Consider the following 22,484-nt stretch of genomic DNA (forward strand, 5'->3'; position numbering starts at 1 on the left):
GAGCTATTGAAAGGCAGGAGTAAAAGGTGGGACTGAGGGAACCAGAACCCTGGAGATTCTGGAGGGAATGGGATCCAGAGAGGTGCTTTGTGATGTTTGGAGCAATGGCACCATCATTAGAATGGAGGCCTTGCTGCCAAAGTGACCAAGTTGAGGTATTTTTGTTAAAAATATCAGTTATATCACTTTATAGTCACATCTTACACTATGATTTTTTTCACCATTAATGGAAACGTGCAATTAGTTTTCTGGGCTTTAAGGCTGGATTAATAACTTTTAAATGAGAAAATATTATTTGGCTGTTAAAATGGAATGTTCTTTTGTTTGATGATTAGGGATGGACAAATGATCAGATAAGAGATAAATCAGTATGATTAGTGATTATATTATTGAATTAATTTCAATGTGAAATACAAACAAATTTGACTATTTTCTGCCCTCAGATTACCATTCGAAGAGCAAAGTGTTAATTGGTGATGGTTCCTGAGGTAACATGGTTCCTTCAAAAGTCAAGGATTCTTCCAACCCTCACTCATTCAACCAATTCTTAAGGAGCATCTACTCTGCTCCAGGTGCTGTGTGGGGCGGTGAAGACATGGCTACAGACAGGCATCTTCAGTCTCTTTCCTAATGCTACTCACAGCCCAGTAGGGAAGCAAACAGGCCATTACAATAGCATGATGAGCTTTACGATGGGGGATACAGAGGGACTTTATGGGGTTGAGGAAAAGGCACCCAATGGACGCTAGCTATGGAGTAAATGGATCAGGAAAGGCCTCTTCGATGAATTGAGGGGCATGTAAGCAAAGACCTGAAGACTGGTAAGATTTCTGCAGAAGAAGAGAGGCTTGGGTGGTGAGGAGGGGAAGTGAGGACAAGAGGAGGGCTCCTGGTGGTTGCAGGAGAAGGAACACATGAGTCAGGAGACGGGGCTCACGGGAACCCTTTTGTAAAGGGTCTTGTAAAGAGTCTGGGTGCCTTATCTATCTGGAAGGAGGCCGGGGGAGGGTGTGAAGCGGGGGGTGGGGGGCAGATGTATTAGATTTACATTTTACAAAGATGACTTACTCTGGTTATAGTGTGGAGACAGATTGAAACCAGGCAAGAAAGAAAGAGCAGGGGCAAGATGCTGGAGACAAGAGGGGAAGAAAAACGACCTGGCAGAGAGCGAGGAAGTAGAAACATAGGGCTCCTTGGTAAACTAGTGGAGCCGGGAGGGCTGACACACAGGCTCCTGGCTGACTGGATGATGGTGTCGCCCAACAACTGGGGCCATAGGAGGAGAAATAATTTTGATTAGGAAGAACCCTTCTCTTCCAATGCCTTTCTATTTCAGATGGGCAAGCCAAGTTCAGGTGAAACAGAGATACTTTGGGGGTCCTTTTAGCCCTGTTGTTTGGACTCAGTGGCCTTGGTTGTGTGTGTGTGTGTGTGTGTGTGTGCGCGCGCGCGCGCGCGCTCTCCTACACCTGCGATTATTGGTCTCAACAAGTTTCAAGCAAAGCAGAAGAAAGATATTCACCTGTGGAACTTCAAACAAGCAAGCACTTAGCCTCCCCAACTCCAGTGCCCGCAAAGCAAGTAATAATAAACACAGCACCTTTAATGTAGCAGACTTTCCATTCCCACCCTCACCCTAGGCATCTGCACACACAAATCAAAACCCTCTTAAGTCACGGAATGAAAAAGTGAAAAAAATAAAAGCAAACAAAAAGGGCTTCCTGTGGGGTGAATGGAAATTTCTGCCCAGTTTGTTTTCCAGGCACATGAAGAGTAGTTCTGAATAATCAAAACCACAAGTAATTGCATTCTGAACCGAGATTTTTGAGACAAGGAGGAAAGGGGAGGATCCCTTAGAGGGATCTTTGACATAAGGCTCCGTCTACAAGGCTCCGTCTACATAGACACAGGGCCTGCTCTACTTGAACATCAGTTTCAAACAGATCCCTATCAAACAAAAACAGGCGTATCCAATTGAACTAAAGCGAACTCAACCATAATTTGTGTAACTTTTCTCCCCCAAGATAGAATCATTGCACCTAAATTTTATTAGGAAGTCTCTTTTGCATTCAGATATTTGGGAACTTCATCTGGGACCTAAGTGCCCTTCTTCCACCAAAATCTGAGGCCAAAAAATCATGTCACCAGTCATTTCTGGCCAGATAAATGAAGGTTAGCCTGTGAGTATATTGTGGTAATTAAGAGCATGGAATTCACAGAGTTCCATTGTCTGTGTTTGACCTGGCTCCATCACTTACCAGCTGTGTGATCCTGAGCTACTATTTAATCTCTCTAAATCTCAGTTTCCTCATCTGGGAAATGGGAATAATGACGAGATTTACTTCAGAGAGTAGTTGTGAGACCTGAATGAGACAATTCATGTGAAGCGCAGTACCTGGCACACAGTACATACTCAATAAATGTTCATTATTAGATTCCCTCCCCCATTTTCCTCTGCATAACTGCAGCCAAGCTCTAGAATGTGTAGCAGCTTTTATCAAATGAAGTAAAATCTCTCTATTCTCAGTTCCAGAGCTAGGCCACAACTAGGTTAGAAAAAGTCAGTTATTCTCTACTGCCTGTCTTTGCTGGGAAAGGACTCCAGTATAATGTCAGTGGGACTCTTGATGCTGTCAGGGCAGAGTAGAAGGGAAAGGAAGGAAATACGGGTAGCAGGTTCCCAGGGGACCTCGTGACCCAGTCTGTACCGCTCAGGTTCTACACTTCAAATGGTTTCTTTCACATCCACTATGGAGGCCCAGGAGCCCTAAAAAAGTTATCTGGGAAGCCTCAGCAGCTTGGAAATCACTGCGGGATCAGTCTCCTACCTTACCTTTGGAACCCCTTGACTCTCCAGTATCTTTAATTGCTTTTTTATGGACCATCCTGGATTCTGCTTCAGAGCCCGGACATTTTGGACTGACACCTTGGTTGCCCTGCTCAGCTGATTCCAGCTTCTCACCTAGATGTCAGCTCTGCAGGCTGAGAATCTATCCTGCCCTGTTACTCCCCAGAAACCCAGCCTGGATCCAGCATTCTGGAAGCCAGTTCAGACCTCTGAGTGGTAGGCTCAGCAGGCCTTGGCATGACTGGTTTCACCTGCTTGGTTAAGAGTGAGGATTCTGGAGCCACACACTCCAAATCCAAGCACTGCCACTTACTAACTAAGTGACTCAGGCCAGGTAATTTACCACTCTGTGCCTCAGTTTTCCTCATCTGTACAACGGGGAGACTAGCAGTCCCCATCTCATAGGATGGTTAAGAGGATTAAATGAATTAATACATGTATAAGACATTATATAAACATATACAAATAATCCACCTACATAAATGTGAAACAATATAAATATAATATTAGCTATATTCACATATTTTATACATATTAAATATATTATACATTATTTTACATTTAACTTTATGTATGCTTTGCATTAACATGTATTATTTCATGTAAAACCTTTATATACATATAAACGTAATTATTTTTATTATTATTACCGTTGTTTTTGTCTACTCTATACCCCTGTATGGATAGAGAGACCATGGGTAGGCTCTTCAGCTTTCTTGCTTTCATCTGAGGCTACAGGTGTAGAATCCCTGATTTCTACAGACTCTGCTGTACTATGTAAGGCAAGGTTTAAGTTAGATTAAAACCAACCCTAACACTTGGAAAATTACCATCTACAATGAATGCCATGTAAATATTCTTTCCTAGATTCCTATGTTGCTCTTCTTTCAGTATCATCATTTTAAGTTCTGTTGCAATTGCTTTTATTTCTTGTCCTATTTCAAAGCCTTTCTCTCTCTGGAGCAAATAGCATAAGATAGAAATGTGTCAAAATACATGCTATTTATCATGTGGTTAATTTTAGATCATGTTATGCCCAAAACTATTGATTCAAAGGAATAGGGTGGTTCTGAAAAGAATAGGCATTGTCTCTTTCACTTCTTTTCATGGAACTGAAATGAGGGTAAAGTTTTCCTCTGTCTTCAAAATCATTAATAATCCATGGATTAAGCTTAACCTCCATGAGCAATAATGCCATATAGCCACTGACATCAATTAAGAGACACCGCCCTGTCTTGATGGTAAGTGTGACACTACATTAACCCCAAAAAACCCCACTTCCTTTCCAGCAAACAGAAAACAGCAGAGGACATGAATTCACTGGCAGCTTTAAGCACTGAAGGAGAAAATTGTGTTTGTTTCTGGCAAGCATGAAGTCAGATCTCTGGTATTTCTTTCTCTTCTGCTTCCAAGTTGAAGTTCTAACAGGTAAGTGACCTACTGAATATTTATTATTAAGTTATAATTCAAGTGAACATTAAGAAAAATCAGTTGGAAAAGTTAGGCACCAAATGGAAAGGTTTTTTTTATGTTTGTTTTCAGAAAGTAAGAACGATTACAGAAGAGCCCAAGTCCATGGCTAAGGGCGTTCATGTCACTGTTTTAAGATGAAGAAAAATGTCTCATCGGATCATTAAAACCTTAAATTACCTGCTTGAAGTTACCTTTTAGTGGATAAAGTAGAAGAGTGTCTTACTGTTCTCAGAGCAGATGAAAGGCAAAATGACTTGTGTCAACAGAACGAAAATTAAGTAGTCCTGGCATTTGGGCTGGGGATTCTTTCTGAAGGAGAAAATAAGATGGAAGGGCTTTGAAAAGAAGGGTTTTGATTTGAATCTTATCTGGGTGGTCTTTTGTCAGAAACGCCCTGGCTGCCACAGAGTTTTTTCTACACGAATGTCAAGGTCCTTCTAAAAGGCTACAGAGTAGTGGATGATGTAAAAACACTCCCTAGCCTCTGTAGACATTAAAAAAATCATTCTGAAGTCCTCAATTCTTTCTCTTACATGGTATATATCACACTCTACTTGAATACTTTAAATAATGTTACCTACAATGAAATTAATATGTATTTCTGCTGCTTCTTACTTGGTACATTTTCTATTATTTTTGTTTCATCTTTAAGTCTGAGCCTCATGTTCTTGAGGCTGAGAAAAAGCAAAGTGAAATTATATTACATTGGGAAGTTCTACTAACACTAAAAGTGCAGACAGAACTTTTAGTAGGTGTAACTTTATTTAGAAATAAGTTTTGCAGTGGTACCAAAAATAGACTTTATTTTTCTCTCCAATGAATTAAAAAACAAAAGTGTATTGGTCAAATATTTGATCTTGTGGTGGCTCAAGGTGGCTCCAATGCTCTTAAATAAAGAGGAAAGAGGAATGAGGAATTAGAATCTATTTAAGGTCCCAAGGGCCGTTTGGGGCCACTTGCTTGTTCAACTATGGCTTTTATACAACCCAATGAAATCCTTTAGCTGCATGAGCAACAAAGGAGTAGCTTTGGGATTGATAACCATTCATTCATTCACTCATCTATTCTTTCAGCACCAAGCACTTGCCATGCAGGAGGTACGGTGCCAGCTGCTGTGTGTACAATGATAAGCAAAACCACGTCAGCCCCTGCTCTCATGAAGCTAACTGAATGGCTGGGAGAGAGACATTAATCAAGTAATCCCATGAATGAATGACAATTACAGGCAGAACTCAGTTCTGTCAGAGGATGTAACAAAGAAACCTGCATAGACTGGGGGGTGTGGAGGTGTGGTTGGGGGATGGGTTCATCCAAGTCTTTCTGGTGGAAGTGGCACTTGAGCTGAGGCTTGGGGGACAAATAGGAATAAATGGGGAGAATGGTGGGTAAGAACATTCCATATCATGAAAAGAGTAAGTGCAAAGGACCTGTGGCAGGAAGGCATGAAGTAAGTCAGGAAGCTGGAAGAAAGTGGATGTGCCTGAGTACAGAGAGGAAAGGGGTTGGGGATGGTGCAAGGTAAGGCAGGAAAGGAAAGCAGAGACCAGACCATTCAGACCATATGCACCATGTGAAGGATTGTGGATTTTCTTCCAAGAACATTGGTTCAAGTCATTGAAGGGTTTGTACTGCTAAAAAGCATCTAATATACCAAACCCATTTAGGCACTTATGGTGGTGATATTATGCTCAGGAGATTTGAATTAGCAATGGTGTTACCACTGTGGAAGGATCGATCCAGCCTAGGTGGAATTCTTTCTAGTTGGCAGATTAAGCTGATGAATAAATTGTACTTCTGGAATGATATTTATCTTGGATTCAGATGGAATAAAACCAACATTCCCTCTCATCAACAGAAAACTATGCCATGGGCAAGCTGTTACCCTATTTGACAGGTGGCAAAACTGGGGCACAAATGGCTAGATGGAGATAGTAAACTGCCGAACAATCTTCATATTCAAAATATCACCACAACGCATGTATCCAGCAACTACCATTTTAAAGGCTCTAAATGCAAAGTAAAGAACCAAACTGAAGTCAGCTAAGCTCTTGCAGATCCTTTCCTTTGGCATATTTTAACCCTCCCCAACTATGTAGGCTTTCTCATCCCATCAAGAGGTAGGCATTCTTACTTTCAGTTAATGTTTGAAGAATCTCAGACCAGGAAAGGCTAAGTGTTTGGTTACCTAGTAATTAGTGGCAGAACCAAGATTAGAATTCAAATATGTCTGATTCCAATATCCACATTCTTTACACACCGTGTTGAAGTAATGGAGATATAACATGAATCTCAAAGGAGAGAAATTCTCATCAGTTTTGTTATTTGGTTGGTGAGTTAAGAGGAAAGAAATCTTGGTGATTCTCAGTCTTCTATTGATCTCAGTGTAAAACTTAACAAAGTCATCTTCTTTTAATGATCCTGGAGCAATAGGAGGCTCTTAATTGTAAAAGGATCTGAGAAAAATGGGACCCTCCGTCTGCATTTAGAAGACTCTTTCTAGACATTATGGGCAATGGAGACCACACAGGTGACCTGATGAATTCTGGTTTTGGAAAGACCACTTTAAAAGCAGTGGAGTGGGGGGCTTCCCTGGTGGCGCAGTGATTGAGAGTCCGCCTGCCGATGCAGGGGACGCGGGTTCGTGCCCTGGTCCGGGAAGATCCCACGTGCCGCGGAGCAGCTGGGCCTGTGAGCCATGGCCGCTGAGCCTGGGCGTCTGGGTGTTTAACAAATGTGCACGTCTAATGATATGTTCAGGGTGGAAGCTGGAAGGGTAACCCTCAGGCTCATTTTGAGCCTTGATTTTGTCACCCAGGCATTGAAGCAGTGATTCCTGAACTCCATCACCTCCAAAAACACCAGCCCTCTGGCGCTTCCAGCACCTGCCCCTCCCCGGAGCTCAGGGAGAGTCCTGCGGAGCTGAGTTGACATTTAAGCCCCTCCCAGCACCTCCTTCAGTGTTCTTGCTAAATTTAAAGAATCCACATTGTCCATCTTTTCTTTCAATGGATGAATTCAGGGCATTCTCACTCAGCACAGGAAGCCTATATTGATTTCACTCCTTCAATATTATGTTTATTTCTATTTTCCTTGGTTGTGGTATTCTCTTTTATTTTTGTTGGTATGAGGAAGTTTCTTTTAACTCCCCTCTTTCCCGCTGTAATTTGGAAGGTTGACCACACGTCCTAGTTGACTAATTCATTATCATGTTCAGAGCAGCTTAATTGAATATCTATTTATTATTGTAGTAAAGTAAATAATGACAGTAGCCTTGCTTGACGTGTTTACCCCACCTCCCATCCCCCGCAGCGACGTGAGAACTTTGGAATGTTCTCTTTTCACTCTCTTGCTTTCCCTTTAGTGAACCCCTGCCCCACACATGGGTTTTGTTGAAATAACTGAAAACTTGTAGTTGCAGGTCATTGCTAAGTTTCCTCTGACAGTGTTTCTCTTCTGGTTCAAGAACTCTTTACACTCACTTCACCTTTTTTCAGCGGCAGCAACACTCTTGCCATCTGCTCCTGTCTTGTCATCCTTGTTCCGATCCAATGATCAGAAGACTTCCACTATTTTCTTCAGATACCTCAAACTCTGAATTCCAGCATGGGTAAAGATGTCTTCCTTTACTCTGATGGGTGACTAATATCTTCTCTGGGAGTAGGATTCCTGGACTGCACTCTTTTAATAGTCTCTGGATATTCATTCACTGTATGCTGGCTTCTAGGGTTGCACGTGAGTAGTTCCATGTTAGTCTGCCTCTCATTACTTTGCAAGTAGATTACAAGTATCACTAGAATTTGTTATTCATTTCGATAATGGAATTCGGGAATTCCACTAGGATATGCCTAATTCTGTGAGTGTTTCCGTTAACATTGCTTGAGATTGAGTGAGTCTTTTCAATCTGCAGACTTTAGGTGTTTTGGGTTTTTTTTAAATTTCAGGGATATTTTCTCCCAGTAATTGTTTAGTCATATCTTTTTCTTTGTCTTTTTTCCTTCTTTTTAGACATGGCTATTATTTTTATGTGAGATCTCGAGATCCTTGTTTTTTCATCATTAGTGAGCAAAATGAATTTCATAACTTGCCATGGCTGTTAACAACTCCCTCAGATGAAATGGAATATTATAGTTTTTAAATTGCTAGCAGCATATTCCCATTCTTGGTAGAAACAAAATGTAGGTGTGTAGAGAGGACCTCAATTCTCATCTGAGCTTTGCTCACTGTGTATCCATAGACTTGTCTGACGTAAAAAAAAAATTGGCCTCGGTATTCACAGTTGTAAACTGAGCAAAACCCACAGCTTATGCTGTCTCCCTGTCCTAAGAATATAAGTTTTATACATAAAAAGATGTACTGGGCTTTGCAAATTCAAAGCCCAGTATATACATACACATACATATACATATATAAATATATATGTATATACACACACACACACACATATATATATACCAATCATTTGTAGCCTTCAATACTCAAAGAAAAGACTACGTTTACTCCATAAATGGCATCTCTGTGCTACTGCTCTTCTAATAAATGGAGTCTATTAAATGACACGTTTTCGTCATTCTAAGTAAAATAAGAATGTGGCGTTCAATACCGTTTGAGGAAAATTCAGAATTATACTTTGGAAAGTGGAGCTTAAATATGTAGAAAACATGTAACACAAATGAAAGTTGTTGGTCAACAAGAATTTTTTTTTCCAGTTTGGCCTGTATGGTCGATTGAAACAGACTGAGATTTGCAAGTTTGAAGAGAGAGTCAGAAATTGGGCTATGAACCTCCTCTGGCTCTCGTATAACATACTGATGGCTGCATCGACTTTGCATGAGGAAAAGCTACGAAGAAGCAGTTTGTCTTTAAAGGAAGGTGATGGACTCCAGAATTTTGAGTCAGTCAACCACTAGTTCTGAAAGAGTCTTTTGTTTTTCTGAGTGTGTTGCCATAGACATGGCACTTCCAACAAGCAACAAAGAATCACTTAAATGGAACCTTTTTGAATATGAGAAATCAAACTTTTTTTTTTAATTAAGGGAACTTTAATTAATTAATTAATTTATTTATTTTTGGCTGTGTTGGGTCTTCGTTTCTGTGCGAGGGCTTTCTCTAGTTGTGGCAGGCAGGGTCCACTCTTCATCGCGGTGCGCGGGCCTCTCACTGTCATGGCCTCTCTTGTTGCGGAGCACAGGCTCCAGACGCGCAGGCTCAGTAGTTGTGGCTCACGAGCCTAGTTGCTCCGCGGCATGTGAGATCTTCCCAGACCAGGGCTCGAACCCGTGTCTCCTGCATTAGCAGGCAGATTCTCAACCACTGCGCCACCAGGGAAGCCCGAGAAACCAAATTTTATAGCCAACATTTATACTCTCCTAGGGCTTAGCATGAAAAAAATTCATTCATGAAAAAAACAAGAAACAAAACCTCTACTGCACTCACAATTCAATTTCTGTTCATTTTGTACTAAGACAAGCAAAATCTCCTAGTAGTTCCTGTTTGCTCTTATTTAACTATAATAGAGTTTCTTGTAGATGTCAATATATCTTTTTACATTTCTACAGGCAGATAAGTTACAGAATACTTATCGAGAATTTAGATCCCATCAGAGCAAGGACCCAGACTTTGTTGCAGGTTTAAGTACACAGGGCAGTTCAACACACAATGATCCATGAATGAGGCTGTCTAGGGAAACAGGTATGTTAAACAATGTATTTTCACATCAAATAAATAATTTTATATATGTTTTTTGGTGCCTAATAACCTTTTCAGTCATAGAATACATATGTGGCACCAATGTAAATACTACTTTAAGTATTTGGGACAATTATACACCCAATACATCTTGAAGGAAAAGAAATACTTGAAAATAACTTCCAAATCTAACTTAATGTTAAAAGCTTCTCTTTCTTTTTCTTCTCTTTTCTTAGCAAGTCTCTTTAGCGTCTGTGCTTCAGCTTCTATAAAATTAAGGGGTTGGGCTAGATCATTGGACTAAGTGGCCCCTTAGAAACGTGGACTCTGATCTCAAATTGTCTAGGTTCAAATCATGGCTCCACCACATTTTGCCTCTATGACCTGGGGCCAGTTACTCAAGCCTCAGCTTCCTCATCTGTAAAATAGGAATAAAAATAGAAAATCCAATGTCAAATGTTGTTATGAACATCAAATGATATATTGCATGTAATGAATTTGAAACCTTAATACATGGGAAACATGCAATGCTTGTAAGTTGCAATTATTATTATTATTTGGAAGTTTTTGAAAGCTTAGATGTTTATATAACTCCAGAACTATTGGGCTTCAGACAATTGGTTGGGCATCATTCAGTGTGAGACTTTGCCTTTGGACTTGGAAACAAGCATCCTCCATTATCCAGTAAATTGGATCCCCTGCTCTGTTTTTCTTGCTCACGTCCTCACCTCATTGCAGGACATTTACCAACCATGCTCAGCTTCTATATTCTTCTATTCATTCATTCATTCATTCATTCATTATTATTGAGCATCTAATATATTCCAGGTCCTAGGATTATTTGTGACCATGATCCAGTCTTTATCCTTGTGAAGTTTATGTTTAAATGAGGAAGACAGACAAAAATAATTATGATCTAAGCTTATACACATTATAAATATATTGGTATAAACAAAGCTTTATTGAAATCATTGAGATAGGAGTCTTTGTCTGGGGGTCTCAGGGACAAAGTGGTTCTTTAAAGTGGTTCTTAAAGAATGAATGAGGATTTCTAAGCAGATAAAGGGGTAATGGGATATTCTAGTCTATGGGGACAGAAGTAACAATGTGAAAGTAATGGCCAAAAAGTATGGCGTAGCTTGGAGCTATATGGTCCCTGAGATTGTGAAAGGATTTTGTGTCATTCCAAGAAAATTGATTTATTCTTATACCTCATAAGCAACAAGGTAGTGGATATTTTCAAACTGGGGAGTGAAATTCTTCTTAGAAACACAATTTTGCAAGCAGCATGGTGAATGGATTTGGAGGGAGAGACTGCTGTTGAGAAGGCCAGTCAAGAAGATGCTTCCACAGATGAAGGAAGATGTGAAAAAGTCCTAGTTTGGCAATGGGAATGGGGAAAAACCATCCATGAGCTAGAGTCAACTGGACTTGGTGACCAATTGGATCAGGACAGTCAGAGAGAGGGAGTAATGAGGAAGACTCTGAGGTCCTGATGCCTTAAAGGACAGGACTTGGATTTGGTGAGTGAATGCTGAGTTCAGTTTGGAAATGTTACTCTTGATGTGTCAGGGGACACATCCAGATAGAGACGTTGAAAGGAAACTGGAAATAAGGGACTAAGCCAAGGGAAGGAGTGGGCTGGAGATGAAGCTGTGTGTTACTGGAGTAGAGTTTATTCTAATTACTTTGTAAATATCGCTACAAAGTTTTACAACACCTTTGGGATTTTTCCATTTTCACAAAGAAAATCAGTTTTTACGAGGAGAAAATCAATCATTCATTTAAAAAATTATGCATTTTGGAGCATCAAAGGTTGTTTTACCCCCTCTACAGAGTTCCTTGGAGAATAAAAAATTCACACATTGTGTGTGTGTGTGTGTGTGTGTGTGTGTGTCTGCATGCGTGTGCACGTGCAGGTGTGCTCAGAGTCTTTTGCCTTTTTAACTTTCTCCTTACTTTTTTTCTTCATGTTTTTTTGACTTCCTTTTCGGCAAATGTTAAGACTTGGGATTGGGCTTATTTTGCCTACCCTTGCTACCGATTTCAATCACTACTTTAGATTATGGATGCCTTTGAATAATAATGTAAATATAGAAATTATGCATGTATAAAAATCTGTTAATCAGGATTCCAAAAGTTTTAGCTAGTAGATGCATAAGAAATGACAGTGATTTTATGAGAGGTAAAAAAAAAGTGGTAGAAAGCATATTTTTTAAACGCCAGAATTTCTTAGGAAAAGATCAAATGTAACAAAACCCTAATATAAACATTGCAATTTTTAGAACTTCACTTCTTATGTCACATTCATGTGCTGTGCTAAGCTAAAGCTTATCATTGTTGGATTACAGAAAATATTTTTAATAAGCACTATCAATAATTGCAAACTCAGGAACTCTTATCTTTCGATCACTCAGACCTTTGTGGAGGTTTGTGGTTAGAAGTCTGAGTGAAGGAGAATAAAGTGAAATTGCTGATCGGTCTCGTATCCCCTTCACCGTGTGGGTTTTCTAAGTGTTTTTGCTAAAAGATTTTCAGCCAGCCATAATACAACTGCTTATAAAGAGTCCTGGCAGGATGGGTTCTATCAAGACAATCTTACACTGAAGAAATGAAATAGTTTAGACATAAAAGAATCAATTTGTAAATAAACATCTGAATCATAATGCGATTCTCAGCTGAATGACCCTTTTCTTCAGAGATGTTTTTCTTAACAGCTCCCCCCAAAGAATATGCAAACGCTTTTATCTTTTAAAAATTCTGAAGATCTAAAGAAATCATCTGATATAAACATTCTGATTTTACTCTTGAAACCTTAGTCTGCTGATATCAACAGTAATGTTATAAAATTCATAGCAGCAGTTAATAGGTCTGAACCTCTATTGGAAAGATTGCACCCTTTAGACATGGTAGTCAATGTGATTAAGATATAGCACCTATTTTCTAGAGTACTAATAGTCTAGGAGCACCAACAAGAAATAAACAGTTATGGTAGCAAAGCGAAAATGAAGTCTGAATATTCAGATGTTTAGACTCATCACCAGAATTCAAGAGAACATTTTCCTGTTTGTGTTTTTAGCAATGCATTAAATGCTAAATTTTATAGCACGGTGTTTCTATTGCAAATCACTAACATGCTCTGGTTATGAAACATCTGGATGTATTAAAACAATCATTGGTTCAGAGGCACCTGTCCTGGACATCCATTGGGCAAATTTAATGATTCTGCACTTTTGAGGATACAAATAATAACCAGGTTTAAACCTGTCTTCCCTTCTATAGACACAAAAGAGCCAAGAGAATAGTCAACCATCTAAACAAGTCTTTATGAACCTGGTAGATATTTATAATAGTTAAAGAACGTGCTGCTTTAAAGCTCAGCCAGATAATATTCATTAGAACCTGACATCCCAGTTGAGGAGGTGTCTTTTGAACTTGATTGTATATTTGCACGTGCTTGTCTGCAGAAGAAAGGCAACATGCCGTAGCTAACCCTGGGATCGCGTCCCAGCTATGAGCTATGTAATCCTGGGAAAGATACTCAGTTTTCTGGCCCCAGTTTAGCTTGATAAATTTAAGGGTACAATTTAAAATGAAAGGCTTAACTGAATAATTTTTAAGAGCCCTTTTGATTCTTATATTCGATAGTCTATACTTTATCTCCCCAGATTTATAACATCACTGAGATCTACATATCCATTCATCCATCCAACCATCCAATACATGTTTATTGTGACTTACTACTTACCAGGTGCTATTGTAGATACTTGGGATGAATCTGTGGATAAAATCAGCAAGGTCCCTCATTTTAAAGCTTATGTTATAGTGGGGTAGCCAGACAGTAAACAAGAAAACAAAGCAGACAGCAACCTCAGGTAATATGCTAGAAAATGACTTGTGGTGTGTTTTGGATTGAGTGGTCAGTGGTTGCTGGAGAAGTAAGAAGCAGCCACATGAAAATCAGAGATAACATTCCAGGCAAAGAAACAACAAATTCAAAGCCGTGGAGACCAACTTCTTGTGTTTGAGGAATAGAAAGAAGAACAGTGTGACTGCAGTGTGGTGAGTGACTGCTATAAAATGGTGTTAGCGAGACAGGTTAGATCATGCAAGTCATGGAAAGTAGCGTAAGGAGTTAGGTTTTCTTTTAAATGAGGTGGGAAGGCCCTGGATGTTTTATAAACAGGGCAAGTATACTATCTGATTATAAAGAAGATTATTCTGGTTTCCCTGAGGAGAGTGGATGGTGAATGGGCACGAGTGAGAGCAGAAAGTTAGGAAGCTCTTGTCATCCCAGAGAGAGATAATGCTGGTTTGGACCAATTGCAGCTTAGATGGAGAAATGGGTAGATTCTACTGGACATAGAAGAGAGGTGCAGGAAATTAGACTTTCTTCCTGTAGAAGGATTTCAACAGTGATCCTCTAAGACTCAGTCTATAGTGACCACTTTGTAGCTTCACGTGGTTGCCTGCTTCCATTATATTCCTCTGGTTGTTGCTAGCGGCTCTTCAACCTCAGATTTTACCCCAAATATTTCATCTGCCCAAGAAGTTGTGTGACCTCGGACAAATAATCTAATCTGTCTGGGTCATCAGCTGTCTGTATGTGGAAAAATTGGACTTGCTGTATGATTTGTATGTTTGCTAGGCTTGACTGTGTATGATGCTGGGCAGAAGTTGAATCACGTTGCAGGAAACACAAGTGTGAAGGTAGGGGTGTTTACAGGATGTCTGAAACACGTACAGACTGTACATGAGAGCTTATAGGGATTGGAAATGGAGATGGTTATGGTAGGGAGAGTGAGGGACATATCAAAGATAGTGTGAGAGAATATTTTGGAGGATAATTTTATATTAAAAAGTGGTATGTGAAGTGATTTTAAGCTTGATATAAGGCAAGAAAGAACAAGAAGAAAGAGATTGATGAGGGGAATAGTCGCAATTTTCAACTACTGGCATGACAGGGGAACTGACCAAAGAGATTTGACACCCAATCAAAGCAGACACAGGGTATAAAAAATGGTGCTATCGTACCAGTACTCCTGACTGAATATTAGACTTGGAGATAAGAACATCCAGGGAAGGTGTAGAAAAGATTCTAGCTGCTTCAGCAGTTATAAGGAACTAACATATTCAGATTTTCCTTAAATTGTCTGTCTGTCCATTAAATGTTTTAGTCATGATTATAGGGATGATCTCCTTTTGATACTATTTTTCAAATATCATCAAAGACTAAGGAGATTTTGTGATTAGGTATTTGAGCATATCTGTTCTACAGGTGCCAAAGTAATTATGAAGCAATTGATTAAATCCCCTATCTGATTCCTTTAGTTGAAAACATTCAAATAGAAGACCAAGAATTGCCAAATCGTTTTCCAGATGGAAAGTTTAAGCATCGGGTATGTGGACACTTAAGTCAGGCTTCTTGTCACCACATTTAATAATAAAAAGGTGACCTAGGTAGTTTTTAGATTAAAAAGGGTAAAATGAATAACTAAGAGTGTCCAGTAGAAATGACACTTTGGGATCTCCAGTTACTCCTCTGATGTCAATGGCACTGTCACTCAAGAAAAACTTGGGTCGTTTTCCTTGCCATACCTAAATGCTATTATGGGCCAGGAAGATTGTCTCATTAATTTTCATTTCTCCTGATTTCATGGAACAGCCCAGTAAGATGCTGGGACAGAGAGAGTATTATGGAAACATGGTTTCTCCTCTGGAGAACCCAACAGCAAACTAGTAGCTCTCTTAGTTGTTCGTGGTCTCATCTAGATGTGTTCTCATCCTGAATCCATAGAGAGTAAATGTTGGAAAGAACTTTAAGATGTCTTGGTCTTACTTCCTTATTTCACAGCTGAAGAGACTAAAGTCTAGAGAGGTATCCTTGTCACAGAGACTTGCTAATGGCAAAGCCAGAATTTTCCTCTGGTTTCCTTGGGAACCACTGCATTTCACTTCTATCACCCTGCACCGTCAACCACTATATTTCATCTTGCGTTGGGTTATAGGTCATAGTGTGGGCCCAAAAGGAGAAAAAGCTGCTGACAAAATCATCTTCAGAAGTAGAAGACAATGCATCTACGTCTGTGTGTGCACAAGGTGGCCGCAGACACTTTTGTTCCAGGATCTCTTTGTGGTTTACACACTGCCATTCTAAAGTCCTTGGGAAATTTGTTCTGAACGTTTCTAAAGGAACTGTGAACCAGCTCACTGATTTTATCTTCTGCAATAGACAGTAAAGACAAGCATCAAAGCAATAGTAGTGCAACATAATTTACTTTCAGACAAATAAGTCCCCGTGCAAATTATCGTTCACTTTAATCTAATGTAGGTTGCACCTATTCTCATGTGATGAGTTTTTCCCCTTTCCCTTTTGCTTATACTTACCCTCAGTTCTTTAAATGAAACAAGCATTATTTTTCTTCTTTATACTTGAAAACTATTTTATTCTAGAACAAAACACCTATTCACAAAAGTGAAAAAATATAAATGTACAATTTAACGAATAGTTACAAAACATACTACCTTACTCCTACAATTATCACAGGTCAAGAGGTAAAACATTGTCAGCCCACAGAAGCCTCTCCACCCTGTGCTTTCCTTCCCTATTCCAATTCCTCTTCCCCTTTATACAGAAGCATCATACTGAATTTTGAGATATTCATTTGGGTTACATATTCTGTTTCTGTTCTTTTAGTCATTATGCAAGAAATCACAACATGCATACTTCATTTATCAAAGTCTCAAGTTACATACATCTTTTCTAGCCTCCTAGACAATGTGTTTTAGGTTGACAGTTTCCTTCAGTACTCTAAAGATATAAGATGTAATTCCACTGTATCATGACTTTTACTGTTGATGTTGAGATACCACCTGTCAGTCTAACAGTTGCTTCTAAGCAGGTAGTCAGTCTCTTTTCCCTGGCTGTTTTTAGGATTTTTATTATGATTTGTCTAGATGTGCATATTTTTTAAAAAATCTGCTTGTGATTTGTTAGGATTCTTGAATCTGTGGATTTTGATTGCATTCTGAATAGTTTTTCTAGCCTAATTTTCCAGTGCAACAACTCTGTTTAACCATCTAACATGCTCTTAACATATCTCCTGAGTTTCTAATCTCAGTGTGTTTTTTTTTTGCCAGTTCTAGTTGGTTCTTTTTCAAATTAGTTGACTTTTTTCCTTTAAGTTTCCTGTGATCTATAGATATTCTCACAAGTTTGTCTTTTATTTCCTTAAACACAGAAGGCTCAATTATTTTATTTTGGAGATCTGATAATTTAAATATATAATTGTGTATTTGTTTTTGGAGTCTGTTGTTTCTGTTGTTGTTTTGTTTCCTTGCATATCTGATTATTTTTTATGGTATGCTTGTCATTATAGTTATTATTTGTAGATATGAGTTGAAGCCTAGGATGTAAACCTTTTCTTTCTGTAATAGTTTGCATTTTTACTTTCAAAAGCTTAGGGGTAATAATAATCCAAAATCACCTTAGACAAAGTTCAATGATTGAGATTTTCTGGACCACTGAAGTGATTTGAAGGTGGGCTATGATCTGCATGAAGGCTGGTTTACTTCTGGTTTAACCTGTATTCCAAGGATGTAGCCCTTTGGGATTTTGAGGAGCTTATTGAGGAGAACGTCTTTTACTAGATTTCTCGCTTTCAGACTCTGGGAGTTGACACATGAAAACAGAAGTGTGAATCTGGGAGAACAGCACATGCTCTCGAAGTAAAAGCAACTTCTAACCTTCGCTTATCTCTCTGGATTCTGGTTCTTCAAATTTAATCTAGTAATTTCTTCCTTTTTTCAGCTCTTTAATCCTTTACATTAATATTTTTAGACATTACATTCAGCATTTTTGGTTGTTTTGGTGTGGGAATTAGTTTGAATAATCTGGACTACCATACTGAAAACTAGAACGCTTGTGTTTTCACAATCAAATCCCCAAGTTGAAAATCTATTCCCTAGCAATATGAGAGATATAAATTAAAGCCTACAGGTATTAGGAAAAATAAGTAACTATGGTGAATTTTAAATAAAATGAATGCACTGGTGTAAGCAGAGCCATGAGAAGTGAATCCAGGAGGGTAATGCTAGTCCTGTTATAAAGTGGAACAGTTCTTTCCAAAAGCAACATGGTGGTACAGAGTGTTTTCAGAGTCTTTAAATATTTTGCCCACATGTCAAAATATTTACATAAAATCAAAATGCTGAAAATAACCCCAACAGTCGACATTAGTAGAATGCTTTAACAAATTATGATAGATGAACATTATGCCCTTTTATATAGCCATTAAAAAGGATAAGTATGATGACTACATAAAAAATGGAATGTTTATGATATAACATTAACTGCCAATAGAAGAACAAAAGGAATAGGTTTGCTATATAAAATAAGTATATGTCTGGAAGGTAAAGAGCAAAAATGCACAAATGGTATCTCTAGTTCACTGGAAAAGGAGGAGTAGGTAATATTTTTCCTTAAAACTTCTTTGTACTTGTTACATAGTTTTCTCAAGAATAAAAACAGGAACTTTGAAATTTAAGCTAAAAACTGTCATGCTAATAATTTTTCCCAAACAATTTCAGCATGAGACTTTTAATTAAAAGTCATATTAGGGCTTCCCTGGTGGCGCAGTGGTTGAGAATCTGCCTGCTAATGCAGGGGACACGGGTTTGAGCCCTGGTCTGGGAGGATCCCACATGCCGCAGAGCAACTAGGCCCGTGAGCTACAACTACTGAGCCTGCGCGTCTGGAGCCTGTGCTCCTCAGCAAGAGAGGCCGCGATAGCGAGAGGCCCGCGCACCGCGATGAAGAGTGGCCCCCCGCTTGCCACAACTGGAGAAAGCCCTCGCACAGAAACTCAGACCCAACACAGCAAAAATAGATAAATTAATTAATAAACTCCTACCCCCAACATCTAAAAAAAAAAAAGAGTTCTCAGGCAACAAATGGCGGGTGAGAGAGGAGGGCTAAATTTGCTAGCCCCCTCCTTTCCTCTCACCCCACCCCCGGGCAAAAAAAAAATTAAAAAAAAAAAAAAGTCATATTAAAAAGGAAGAAGAAAAAAGAAAAAGAAAAAGGAAGGCAAAGAGTTGTTTGAACTTATAACTGAATAACTCAGAATCTGCAACCAGGCCAAATCCATTTCAGCTTCCTTCCTTCTTCTGTGATCCCCATGTAGCTTTTGTAAAAACAACCTTGGTTTCCTATAAGCTAAAATTTATTTTAAGAAATGAAAAAGTAAACAAAAATCTGGGTCTTTACCTTTATCATCAGACTTTGATTCGGTTCTCAATGGATGAGGTTCAGAGAAGACATGTTTCTATCATTTGAAAATGATTCATCTGTTCTTTCACCCTCTAGCGGGAGGGTATAGTGTAAATATATACTCTTATATAACCATTCATTTTTAGTTTAAGCTGTTTTGTGCTTTAAAATGTTTCTTCCCTAAACTATGTCTTTCCCCAGATCTCTCATTGTCTGACTAAAGTGCTAATCCTCCTTCAATTTCAATTTTCAAAGTCACTTTCTCCAAGTGGCATTATCTGATTCTCCAATCAAAATGTGAACCCATCTACCTTTACTTGAATAGTACTCCATTCCTAGCATGAATTATGGTGCATAACTTCGTATTTATCTATCATCTGTCTCCAATATGAAATCTGCCCAAAGGCAGGAACAATTTCTGTTTGATTCATACTATGTAAATATGTTATTTAATATATTACATATTATATATTCATATATGATAAACAAGTCTCTGGTTAGGTTTTTTCCCAAGACACAGTTTTACCTTCATGTTCTATTTTTTGGTTGTGAAGTTCCTTCATTTTGTTGCAATAAAGGTGACTTTATGAAGAGAAGAGATGACTTTTGTGCTCAAATATAATGATTAGGTCAACAGAATCGTAAAATGTCACTTTTGCTTTTTTTTTTTTTTATTCCAGGAGAATTCAATGCTTCTGCCACGTCTGAGATGTTTATATTTCACAATGGAGGTGTACAAATTTTATGCAAATACCCTGATACTGTCCAACAATTTAAAATGCAGTTGTTGAAAGGGAATAATATACTCTGTGATCTCACTAAAACAAAGGGAAGCGGAGACAAGGTGTCCATCACGAATCTGAACGTCTGTCAATTTCAGTTATCCAATAACAGTGTCTCTTTTTTTCTGTATAACTTGGACAGTTCTCATGCCAGTTATTACATCTGCAAACTATCAATTTTTGATCCCCCTCCTTTTCAAGTAGATATTCTAAGCAAAGAATATTTGAATATTTACGGTAAGACATTGTTTTAATCTTCTAGACTTAAGAGTACATAGGCATTTTAACAATTTTTCTCACTAATGAAAACAGTTAAACAAATAAATATCTCTTGTGTTGGAGTTCACTTTGGTGCAATTGATGGCAATAATTTATGATGAAATACATCACTACAAGGATGTTTATTAATAATAAAAATAATTATATTAATCAGTAATATGAAATTTAATCATATAGACTGCTGAGTTAGAAATAGGTTACGTTGTCTCTAAAACACACATGCCATTGAAAATCAGGAAAAAAAATTAGGAGAAATATCCAAACCCATGGCTTAATGGCTGTGCTTCTATTCACCTAAAGTTTAAGGTTTGGGTTTTGTGCTGGGAATTGTGGAATTAAGTGAGATGATTGAAAACAATAGTTTTATACCTTTACTTTCCTACTTATTCTTTTTCAAAAACATAGATAGCGAAGTCTTTTCTATTAACCACATTTATAGACATATATGTGCATAGAGTCTTCGTTTTTAGTTTCTGGATCCTTGCTATCATACCGAGATGATGTTATTTATTTACTGTTTACTGGATTTCATGATTGTAACGAAGGCAAGATTTATGGCAAGCTGTTTAATTTAAACAGCTCTTTTAAACTTGTTAAGTGAACTTGTGATCCAGCACTGAAAGAGGAGATTTGATTCTGAGAGTTTTTCCTCACCTTAATTTTTTTCCAACCCAGAATCACAGGTTTGTTGCCAGCTGAAGTTCTGGTTACCCATAGGATGTGCGGCTTTTGTTGTAGTGTGCATTTTTGGATGTGTCCTTACATGTTGGCTTACAAAAAAGGTGAGCAGGGCTTCCCTGGTGGCTCAGTGGTTGGGGGGGTCCACCTGCCGGTGCGGGGGACTTGGGCTCGTGCCCCGGTCCGGGAGGATCCCATGTGCCACGGAGCGGCTGCGCCTGTGGGCCGTGGCCGCTGGGCCTGTGCTCCGCAGCGGGAGAGGCCACAGCGGTGAGAGGCCTGCGTACCGCCAAAAAAAAAAGGTGAGCAACATTGATCTTTTCTTGCACTGGCTTTACTGAGGGATATGAGCGGTTATTTACTCATCAAAGTATGTATTGCTCTTGCCAGAGTAATTTGATCAACAGGTAGATGATTTCTTTTCCTCCAGATGTGCCTGCTAATTAAACTACTAACTTGGAACAGAAGCTTACTTACTTTCTAGCCACTTCATTCCAAAAGGAATTCAGTGGCTTACAAAGAGATATGTCATTATTATTATTCAAAAAAGATAAGGAAATTGGGGCCACAGAAAGACAAAAAGGCAGGAGGAGGGTTAAAAGATAAAAAGAGATGCTTCCGACTTTTAAAAATTATTACATGTGGGCTGCAAATCTGATTCTAAGTTTCCAAAGTCAGGGCAGATGAAACAAAATTTTCCTCAACCAGTCAATTAAAAAACAATCAGTGAGAAAGTCTCGTAGGGCACCATCAGTAGTTGAGAAGGAAATTGCCAGCTTCTTTACACAGTAACTTATTAGGACTCCTTGCTTTTAAAGAAAACCACTGAAAAGCTAGGCAGAAAGATAAAAGAATAACAATACGGATAACAACAAAAATCTCTCTGTGCCGGGGGATATTCTTTTTAGTCTATCACAAAACGGGTTCTCAATCAAAGAACCTATACCATTTTGCATATTATGCAAGGGTGTTAGCATCCTCAAGTATATCCGCAGTGTGATGGTTGGCCGTACAGTGCGTATATCTGTGTCAGAAGGGAATTTGAAAAGAGAGATAAAGAAGGAAGAGAGGAAGATAAGCCCCGTGGTCTAAGTCTACTGGGGAAGGAACAGTAAAGGCATAAATGAGAAAAGACGTTGAGCAGAAACAGTTTTTATTTAAAACCCTTTTCATGTTGTTCTCCTACTTAGCCTAAGGTCAGGAGCCTAAGTCACATTATAACACTTTGTCATATACCGCTTCAACAAAGAATAGAAAACAGTAACGAACGCACAAACACATCCCCCACAGGAATGGGGATGGGGAAGAGCAGATGACAAACCACGTTTCTGACATTTCTTGCAGAAGTATCCTTCCAGCGTGCACGACCCTAATAGCGAATACATGTTCATGGCAGCAGTGAACACTGCTAAAAAGCCTGGACCCACAGGTACAGTGTGACACATGGGGGCTTGGGAAGGGAAGAGCG

General features: G+C 38.9%; 1 protein-coding gene across 1 annotated transcript in view; it reads left to right on the forward strand.

The window, feature by feature from the left end:
- Positions 1–22,484, forward strand: part of ICOS (inducible T cell costimulator) — a 48,004-nt gene that overhangs the window by 23,502 nt on the left and 2,018 nt on the right. Inside the window, exons 2-4 of the mRNA XM_007454888.1 lie at positions 19,958–20,296; positions 21,014–21,120; positions 22,361–22,445. Coding sequence (XP_007454950.1) covers positions 19,958–20,296; positions 21,014–21,120; positions 22,361–22,445 — 531 coding nt within the window. The remainder of the gene's footprint in view (positions 1–19,957; positions 20,297–21,013; positions 21,121–22,360; positions 22,446–22,484) is intronic.

This window comes from Lipotes vexillifer, unplaced genomic scaffold, assembly GCF_000442215.2.
Source record: "Lipotes vexillifer unplaced genomic scaffold, Lipotes_vexillifer_v1.1 scaffold313, whole genome shotgun sequence".
NCBI lineage: Eukaryota > Metazoa > Chordata > Mammalia > Artiodactyla > Lipotidae > Lipotes > Lipotes vexillifer.